The 11091-nt window shown below is 36.4% G+C and overlaps 1 protein-coding gene across 1 annotated transcript in view; it reads left to right on the plus strand.

The window, feature by feature from the left end:
• The window catches only part of LOC107733678 (attractin-like protein 1), a 236417-nt gene that overhangs the window by 128243 nt on the left and 97083 nt on the right, over positions 1 to 11091 (plus strand). The window contains exons 24-25 of the mRNA XM_016545408.1: positions 1967 to 2045; positions 2887 to 3044. Coding sequence (XP_016400894.1) covers positions 1967 to 2045; positions 2887 to 3044 — 237 coding nt within the window. The remainder of the gene's footprint in view (positions 1 to 1966; positions 2046 to 2886; positions 3045 to 11091) is intronic.

Here is an 11091-nt window from a genome sequence, read left to right on the forward strand (position 1 = left end):
TGCAGACGCACCGCTCCTGAACGCACTGCCGGACCGCAACCGTGTGCAGTGAACGCTTTAATCCGTTAACATGAGCACGGAAAAAATACGCACCACATTTGCACTGCAAACAGAGTAATGTGAACCTGGCTTTATGTGTGTGCGCTGCGAGTGTGCATGAGCGCACGGTCTCCAGGAGAGCGCGCGAGCACTGAATGGTTAAACACTGGCAAGAATTAAAAAGTAATGCAATTTATAAACTTTACGATGACGATTTCATGACAATGTGACACTGCCTCGATTGTACAAGTGACAATTCCTGTGTCAACTAGAGACTGAGCCGGTGCTGCTGCATGTCATGCCAAACTTCTCACGGCAGGCGCGTCATTAGCTTGAGATTGTTTTTTTGAGATCGGCCTTTTTAGAGACCGCCGATCAATCATCCCAAAGCAATTATCGGCCGATAGTGATCGGTAGCGGATCAATCTGGGCACCCCTATTTTTAGCACAGAAATACTCCATCATACGTCCAAATTGTTTTATAAAATTTTGTCCATGCTTAACAGTGTAAACAACTCTGAATGCATGAAACGGCATTGTACCCCCCTTTAAGTCGCTGGGGTATATTTGTAGCAATCATGGACCGGATACGTAACAGATGCAGTGTTAACCCTAACATTTTATTTTAATATTTAACATTTGTAGATGGTCTTAAGTAAATGAGCTGTAAAAATTCTGAAAATCTTTTAGAGCTTATGATTTGTTTAAAAACATAAAATAATTACACATTAATGAATAAATCAGTATATATAAAATACATTTTCAAGTGTCATGTTTGATTTTTTTTCATGTAAGCTATGGCTTCTGACCTTTAAATCAAAACATACTCATTATTTTATGACATCAATTACTGCTTCATTTAATTCAGAAACAGTCTAAATGTTATTTTAGTAGGCTATTTTACTTTTAAATTAATTAGAAGTAGGCCAACAGCTCCCCCTACAGATTAAAACTCCTTACCGAACGGCCTTTAAGACCTGGGGGAGGCTGCCGCTGCTGCCACTGCACGTGCTATTACTGTTTACTCTATCACACCCCGAATGCTCATTCTGTACGTGCTTTCACAGATTAAATGCAGCACAATCTAATCATCATTCAGACAAAAATTTGCTTCAAGAATAAGCCACACTGCTGACGGGATCTAATCACTAGCACACCCTGAGCACATGTGAGTTAAGGTATTCCTTTTATTGGCAAGACATATCGGCATAATTTTTCATATCGGCCGATGCCGATATTTACATTTAAAGTCATTATTGGCCGATTCTGATATCAGTCCGATAATATTGTGCAACCCTAGTGTATTCCCAAAAAAACATGTTTGCAGAGCCCAAATTTGTGTCCTAAGCAGACGTAATATGTCAGGTTTCCTGCAACAAGCCATTTTTTGTCCACACTTAATGCGAAATTACTATGTGGCATAACAGTCACAGGCAATAAGTTGATGGTTACTACACTTTTATGTGGAGCAGGATTTTCAAATGATCAGATTTCATTCAGTAAATTATTGTGAGAATTAAATGATATATTAAAGGAATTAGAATATAATATTATAACCTATTATTCTAAATTTAACCCTTATGCTGTGCTGAAAATCCTGTACCTAATTTGCTGCGGCTGGCCTTTTAAAAATGTATCCAATATTTGGGAATAATATAGCACAAGAGGAAATCTATGCTATTTTTTTGATGAGCTATTTTTTTGTAGGCAGAACATTTTTGACTGAGAGCACCACAAGTGCAGCAAAAATAAAATAAAATAAATAAATAAAACACTGACACAGCATTTTCAGGAGATGACTGGAGCACACAACATGATGGTTAAAAAGAAGTCAACATTATTGTTAATAATATGATAAAAAAATACTGTGAACTTTTTATTGCAGCTAAATATTTTTGTTGTTGTTGTCATGTTGTTTGTTTTGCAGACCAATAAGAACCTTGATATGTCAATTAATGCGTCTAACAATTTCAACCTCACCATAACATGGTCTATTGGCTCAACAGGTAAAGTATTTCATGCTATTGTATTTCATGTAATATTTCAGAATAAAATGAAATCCCAAAAGAAAGAATTACTTTGTGAAATAGTCCTGGCTGAACAAAGTAAGTATAGGAACGCTATGTGAATCTGTTTGTCAGGGCATTCATAAAATGCTTTTGATTTCAATTAAGATAAACAGGCAGTGCTCTTGCACAGGCAAATGCCTAAGTGAAATTGTTTTTCATTTTGTTGCTGTTTGAATAAACCTTTAGGACAAGCAGATATGTGGAGAAGTGTTATAGATATATGCCCTATAGACGCAGATAAACCAGACTCCCAATGATCACTAGACAAGTGTGAGAGCATATTTATAGAAGTATTTAAGACTGAGCTCAAAAGAGTGGTTAATGGAAAAGTCACATTTTGCATTGTGATGAATTGCTAATAACTAAAATAAATCAGTTTTTCTTTCTGTCATACTTAATGGAACAGCCTCTGAATGGGTCATCTGGGAATCATCAGTATAGACTGACTGATGTTCATTTTCATTTGTGGTTCGAGATTTGCTGTTTTATGATAGACCTTGTATTCACTATTAACATTTAATCTGTTCAAATGTTTCGAGAAGCGGCAAGAAGCTTGAAGTTTTTAGGCTTTTTTTCATGATAGTTTCACTATTGATCCTGTTGGTATTCAAGTACAGTTCCTTACAATGGCTTTATTCAGATGCATTATTCAGATGTTTTATAGTTGCGGGGTTGATCAGAATGTTATGCCATATTTAATCTTGCAGAAGGTTTTGTATACGGGCGTTGTTGTTGGCTGACGTGCACTTTGCTGATGCTGTGTTTTGTGTCCCTGCAGCGGGTATGATCTCCGGGGAGGAATTCCCCATAGTGTCCAAGACTAACATCAAAGAATACAGAGACAGCTTCTCCTCTGAGACGTTCTCCTTCCTTGCAAATCCCAACATCACTTTCCATGTTTATGTCAGCAACTTTTCATGGCCAATCAAAATACAGGTAAGATCAGCTGCCAGGTGTACGTTTTATTTAGTCCAGTCCAAAACAGCCTTTTCTTATTTATCAAGTACAGGGGTTGAACAAAATAATGTGAACACCTGGGAAATAGGCAGTATTTCTTTATTAAAGTGTTTACCACTATTTGCCTTTAATACACCTTCTAACCTTCATCGAATAGATTCATACAACTTTCAAATAGTCTACAATTGAATGTTGTCTATCAGAACGTCTGCCAGTTGCTTCAGAGATGTTGAAGGAGGGAATCTGCTCTTCACTCTTCTCTCCAAATCTGCCCACAGTGGTTTGATAATGTTCAAGTCAGGTGATTTGTCTGGTCAGGACAGATGTTGAAGTTCATCTTGGTGCTTCAACTGTCCAGGTTTTATGATCATAACACCATCCTTTTTCTTTTAGCATTGCTGACCATGATTGGCTTTGTGAAGTTCTCTGTGGTCAGTTTTAGTGAAAACAAGGTCTTCAATGTGAATAATGAGGTTTGCTCTTACTTTGTTGCAGTAGTTTTGTGTTTCTTTGGACACAATCCTTTTACGGTCCCTATAATTCACTTGCGGATTTCGCCCCCTATTTTTTTTATTTTATTTTTTTTGCTGATGAAGTCTTGCCATGCTTTGTGTACATAGTCAAAATGGTAAATACTGTTGTTCTTAAAACTCCAAACTATCTGGCCCTTAAAGTTACAGAAGATCCTGTTAAGAGGGGTTACCCTGATTTGCCCTTTTTGGAAGTCTAACACATCACCCATTTAATCCATAACTTAAACTACACTCATATACAACCTGGACAATATAGACAATGAAAAGATAAATAAAAGATACTCACAATGTTTGTTTTTTTCACTGTTGTCTACACAGATAATCTGAATCCTTATAATAATAGGTGTTCACATTATTTTGTCCAACCCAAAACCTGAAATATTGATTTATATGCATACAGTACATATACAAATTTTATTTCATACAAAATGGCTTATTAGATATAAACGCATAAAAGGAAAAAAACAACAAGTTCAGTTTCAGCTCAATCCCTCAGTTTGAGATTTGAAACTGCTTTTCTTGGAGCTAATATGACATATTGTTACATGCCAAACTGTTGACGGATGAGCTTTTTATTTTGATATATTAAATATGGTAAATTATAAAGTTGTAAACTGGTTACATTTTTGTTGAGATTTTCTGACTTTGATCAAAACAGCATTATGATCATCAATACCTTCATCACAATAGACCACAACAACAAATTACTGTAAATATCATCCATGAAATTTGTTTTTGATTTCAAGTCAGGCTCTCTAAGCCCTCGTGTCTAAATAGGGCACTGAGAAAAAAACATTATGAAGTGTGTTATGCAAAAATAATATGTTTAATGATCCATGAGTCCGCTTTGTGCTCATCAATTTAGAAAAGCACTGACAAACTGTACAAAATATCTTCATTCTCTCAGTATTCTCATTTATGAACTAAAGACCATTTTTAAATACTTGTGCTTTTTAATGTCCATTGCATTCTGAGTTTAGATAATCCTGAGAAATCTGGTTTAACTCATATTTTTAAGGTCATGTTTGTTATTGTCTGTGTGAGAGAAAAAAAGGGGGGTTTGTGTCAGTGAACTGATGTGCCTTTTCATGGCAATGTCTGTGTTGAATATGCATATTTCTAGTTCTGGAATATTCTATTGCATTCGATTTCAGTATGAACGACATGAAATTGAAATACACTACCATTAAAAAGTTTAATGTCTTTACTTTATGTTTTGAAAGAAGTTTCTTAAGCTTACCTAGGCTTTATAAATGTGATCAAAAATACAGTAAAAAACACTAATATTGTGAAATATTATTACAATTAAAAATAACCATTTTCTATTTTAAACTATTTTAAAATGCAATTTATTCCTGTGATGGTAAAGCTGAATTTTCTACAGTCATTACTCCGGTCTTCAGTGTCCCATTATCCTTCAGAAATCATTCTAATATGCTTGATTTGCTGCTCAAGTAACATTTCTTATCATTTCACTCTGCTCTCTGGGGTTATCGCCCCAGTCTCAGGATGACATCAGCTTAGAGCTGAGGGCTGGTTAGGGGGCAGAGCATGAGGGGATCTGTCCATCCTACTGGAACAGACTTATATTTAGTTTGTCACTGTAATCCTGTACCTCACCCCTACGGTATTTTTCAGTCCACATTCACAGCCGGTTGCTCTACTCAACCCTTTTTATATTTATTTATATATTTATTTTTAAATGAAGAATTAGTACTTGCAAATGAGAAGAATTTCCAGCAAACTAGATTTTGTGCTGAAGTTTAGTATCCAGTTTTGTTTTGGTTTTAATCACCCATTAATCAAATTTAATGTTGTTCAGTGGAAGGGGATAGTGACATTACTGTCATTTATTGTCAATAATTGGATTATGCCAATAGCTGAACATATGATAGCATATGAAACCATAATGATGATTGTTGCTGTTTATATAATCATTATGCATGAATGTTTTTTGCCACCTCAGTGTCAATATCATCTTAAAGGAACAGCACACATGTAGTGTTTAATCTGCAAAACCTGGACCAGTTTTCAGTTTACTCTGGATAGTAACTACCTGTTTAGATAAGAAAAGACTGTGTTTGACCAACATCTTAAGTGACCACTTTTTGGACACAGTGTAGAGACATTGGGCTGTCTGTGTGCAATGCTGATTTGAGTCTACTTTGATACACTTGTCGTGCATCCTCGGTTCTCTTCCTTTATTCTTGTGAATACAAACAAGGATTATCTAAAAAAGATCAATAAATTAAAAATCAAAAAGTGTTTATAATACTCTAACAATAAGCAACAATACTTATTCTGACTGATATTATATCTGACTGGATAGATTTCCATGTTGAATGGCCATTTTGTCGCAGCCATTCTGGACCGAGGAGTGGAGGGTGATTTGATTTTCTCTACACACACGTCACTTATTTTCCCCAGTCCTGTGGACATCATTAAATAGAATGCCTTTGGTAATCTCATTTCTAACAGACAGTTTGCGGTCTACGTCAGCCTCTGTTCATTTCAAACATCTGTGCGAGTCTCTTTGGATAAAGGGAAAATTGAAACGGTTAGCCAGAAACACAGTGCCATATCTGTTGATAGCTTTATCACAGCAGATTGGCTTTCATGGGGTTGAAAGAGGATAAGTAAAGCTAAGTGCTCAGTGCTCCTGAATACGAGAAGGCCATGACGGCAGAGATTGCTTCATATGCTGTGTCTATTCTCACTCGTTCTCTCATTCATATTACCTGTGCAGTGAATGCTCCATGGTTCCTTTTGTGGAGAAGGAATGGGAAGAAAAAGAGCAAAACTGGCTCTGATGTGAATACTATGAGGGAAAAAAATAATATATCCCCTGAAAAAAAGTTTTTTTCAGCAGTAATGTCAATTCAGTATAAACCACAGATGCAAGGCCTTAGATCACCAAAACTTGACATTGTCGCTTGATTTGATGCCAGATGTATATTATGAGTATGTATGATTTAGCATTATGTCATACAAGCATACAATTAGTTTATTCCACCTCAGTTAATATAGGTGAGCCACATTTCTGAATGTAACTGATTATAAATATGAAGCTCATTTGAATATTGGAGGTATGCATAATATTCAACTAATATCTTACTGCAGTCATTAGGTTCTGTCATGAATATGTTAATGTACCTTCTGCAGATATTCATGCTCTCTCTCTCTCTCTCTCTCTCTCTCTCTTTCTGCATGTTGCTCTGCCATCTCTTTGTCCCACACATCCAGTTCAAGAAGTCAGATATAATACTAATATACTAGGGCTGTGCGATATTGAAGAAGAATGCGATATGCGATACCTTGTTAAAAAATGCGATATTCGATATGCGATACGATATTGCTTAAAGTGTGCATATACTAGGGCTGTGCGATATTGAAGAAGAATGCGATATGCGATACCTTGTTAAAAATGCGATATTCGATATGCGATAGGACATTGCGATATGCATATTGCGATATTTCGATAATTTCGATATATCGTGCAGCCCTATCATATACCCTTTCTAACTCTTTTAATATTCTTGGGAAAGGTAGAGGAGTATCTATTTCTACCCTTTCCCATGCACTCAACCACAAAGCAAACTTGTTTTTTTCCCCCTTTTGCAACAGCATGTTGTTCACTGACCATTGCTGAGGTTAGCAGTGTCCTCTCCTCACCCCAGCTCTTGATATTCTCCTTAGAGAATTGTTGTATTTGCCTTTAACAGCTCCCTGTGCTTTTATGTGCAGGCCTCACAGACTCTCTGATTCACCCTGATTCTGTTTTGCCTCAGAATTCTTGGTCCTCAGAGGTGGTATTGAACTTTAAAAAGCACATGCACTCAATAATCACTTAGCCTCTGATCTTTGTACAATTATGGTGTAGTGGTGGACACTTTTACACTAACACTAAAATGCTAATTCTCATGAGCTCTCATGGTCTCTGTGCTTCTGAACTACAGTTTCAACCTATTTCTAATGTTCCCCTTTACACTTTACGTTAGTACTTATAATATAGTACTAAGTTAGTACTTATATACTGTAAGATTAGGTGTAACGGTGTCTGAAAAGAGTTTGTGCAGAATTTGACATTTTTACAGTTTCATTCTTCTTTCTACAGAAAATTACAAAATTAATTTGATAAATTTTTATCTATTGACAGCCATAATTTAGTTTCTCTTCAGGTTTATACATTTAACATTAACAGTGGGTAGAGCTGAATGCAGTGTCAATTAAAAGAAGAAAGAAAGAAAAAAGCCAGATTTTAATTAATTTATTTTTGTAACATTTTTTTTTGGAATGGGGTCCATCACTTTTTGGCATCAGAAAGTTTGAAAAACCCTTGCTTAGTACTTGAGTAGTAAAATGTTTGATAGATCAACCATAGTTTCATCAGTATTCCATATGTTTGGTCTCTACTTATTATTTTTTATTTTCATTTTTATTTCATTTTTAAAGTCCTCAATATGGTTTATTGACATTGTGTAAAGAATCAGCTTTTATGCAGCTGTGCACATTAGTTTATGTAAGACTGCAATTTGAGATCATTCTGTAGCTACAATCGAGGAGGAAAATTACCTTCTGAATGATGCCTCTAGTCTGCAAATGGTCATGCATTCACCATTAAGCCAACAACATGACAGAAAACAAGAAACAACATTTCTTGATTTGCTATTAGCTCCTTTCTTGTAACGTGCACAAGGCCTTTGCAAGTGCAGCTCCATTCTAGTGCATTAGCAAACATATTTTCTGACAGATTTAAAGTTTCATGAAAGTGGGCCTGTTTTCAACAAACTTTTCTAGAGTGTTTTTCCTGCCAAACTGTTCCTTCGCATTGCATTGGGCAGCAGCTAAATGTAAATTAGATGTATACGAAAGCATTTTTGGATAATTGGATGCGAATGCAAAATTAAATCAATACATTTAGTATTGAGGGAGTTGGTTTTAGATATTATCACACTTTTTTTTTTTTAGTAAAAAGAGAAATTATGGTAATGCAATCTGCTTCCGTGATCCCTGATGTCTGGCACGGTGTTCCACAAACTTTTTTCACAGTCCAAAAACACTATTTTAGTAGCCTAACACCTCACTAGCTTTTTTTGCTCTCATGTCAAGTTAAACTATTCATTCTCTATATGTGTTTGGAGGATGCGTGTTTCTACTCTGCGTGGTAAATTATAGCTTGATCAATATAAATTAATTACAAAAAAGACAGCATGATACAGTGTGTGTTTAAAACCTCTCTTCACCCACCTGCAATAAAATATGATGGTGTAGCTACTGTGAGTGCAGCTGACACGGCCCTACGAGCCAGAGGTCTGGCACTAACAGAGACATGCGCTCGTTCATAGACCAACATGCTTTTGCTTTAGTGGACTTTGGGCCTAAACTCCTGAGCCTGACCATCAGTCACCATTTTCAGGTCGTTAAATCTCTTCTGTAGATATCTAAAATCTACAAGGTCAGGAAAAAGGTGAGAGCTTGGAATCTGCTAGCTAGCATACCCATAATGTTCTTTTATATCCTCAAAGAGCTCTTTAATGGAGGTGGCAAAGTCAGGGTTATTAGCCAGAAGCTGGAGTGAGATGGAAAGAAATATGCTGACGGTAGGTAAAGACATCATGAGAAACTCAGTGCTTGTTAGGGTTTTTATTATTTTAATTAACAAGGAGACAACAAACCATCAAAAAGAATGTGTCTGTGTCTGCCAAGGCTTAGAAGCCGCTAGGACTGTGTGTGATCATATGTCCTTGGACCTCTTAAAGACAAAATAAGTCAAATGTGTCTTTTAGTCCATGTACTTTGATGCTATATATATACACACTAACGTTACAAAGTTTGGATTTGATAAGGTGGTCACCAAGACTGCATTTATTTGATCAAAACACAGTAAAAACAATACTATTGTGAAATATTACAATTTTAAATAGCTGTTTTCTATTTTTACAATTACACATTATGATCTGATTGCATTTATTGCCACTTGAATTGCACATACGATGTTGTGTTAACTGCAGTTTTCCTTTCTTTACAAACCCTTCAGTAAAATCAGTAGCATCTAGAAGAGAAGAAAATGTTTTAAAATTCTCTCTTTGTGGAGAGAAATAAGAGAAACAAGATTTCAGTGAAATAATTTGATAAAAAAAACAGATATTTTTGATTAAATCAGGTGAGAAAATAGCAAGTACTTGTTTTCATTTTAATCTTAGTAGAATAAAAAGACAAACCCAAAAACCTGCAACACATTTCAGTGACTAAATGTGATTATGTGCAGCGCAATGGAGACACCCATGAGAGGCGACTCACTCCATGCACAATAAATCAAATAATATGAGTCTTCATCTCATACTGTATGTGTACATTATTATTTAACCATATTTCTAACAACTACAGCTATTCTTTTTGTATTTTTTCATTAAAAACTTTCTATACACTACAGGCAAAAACATTGTTTATTCATGCACTGGTCATTTTTTCATGAGTTTCTTCTCATCCACTGAGCCAGAAATCTCTTTACATACACCAGGGCTACTTTCTATAGTTTCTATTCCTTTCTATAGAGTGGTTTGTTTATATATCATTTGCCTGATTTTTTTCCTGGCTGTTGACAGCATTTTCCGATCTATGGGATGATAAAAAGAGATGTCCAAAATCCCTTCTGTAGGTTTTTTTTAGTGTTAATATTGGCGCTTTTCCACTGCGTGGTACGACTCGGCTCGGTACGGCTCAGTACGGCACGACACGGCTCGGTTTGGCTCGGTTTGCGTTTCCACTGCAGTTTAGTACCGCTTTAGAGTGGGTGGGATTATCCACATGTCGTTATAGTTGCGCGGCCTCTACTGCCGCGACTCCTAAAAAACGTTTTCATTCCGCGTCGCCCCGTCAAGCTCTCGCTGGATCCGCTCCTCTGCTATCAATGAGAGGAACGTCTGTCCTTCCTCAACGGGGAACAGCCACTTTTTGGTTGTTAAAAAAAGGTGCGCTCGTTCAAAACAGTTGCGTTCGATCCTTCGCTGGCTGTGCTGATTTAAATCTAGCGGTTCTTTTGTGTTTGTGTCGCAAGTTCAGTGACGCAGGTAGTGACGATTCTCTCCGGCCAATACGTGATCAGCAGAGTTTACACGTCACGTTTTGGTAACGGTACGGTTCGCTTGGAACCCCAACCGAGGTGGTACTAAAAAAAGTACCAGGTACCAGGTACTGTACCCAGTGGAAAACCCCCCAAAAGTGAACCGTACTGAGCCGTACCGTGCCGTACCATGCAGTGGAAAAGCGCCATATGTGACCCTGGTCCACAAAACCAGTCATAAGGGTCATTTTTTTGAAATTGAGATCTGAATAAATAAGCTTTCCATTGGTGTATTTGTTATGATAGGACAATATTTGGCTGAGATACAACTATTTGAAAATCTGGAATCTGAGGATGCAAAAAAATTAATATTGAGAAAATCGCCTTTAAAGTTGTCCAAATGAAGTTCTTAGCAATGCATATTACTAAT

Source organism: Sinocyclocheilus rhinocerous, unplaced genomic scaffold, assembly GCF_001515625.1.
Source record: "Sinocyclocheilus rhinocerous isolate Xijiao unplaced genomic scaffold, SAMN03320098_v1.1 scaffold789, whole genome shotgun sequence".
NCBI classification, from domain to species: domain Eukaryota; kingdom Metazoa; phylum Chordata; class Actinopteri; order Cypriniformes; family Cyprinidae; genus Sinocyclocheilus; species Sinocyclocheilus rhinocerous.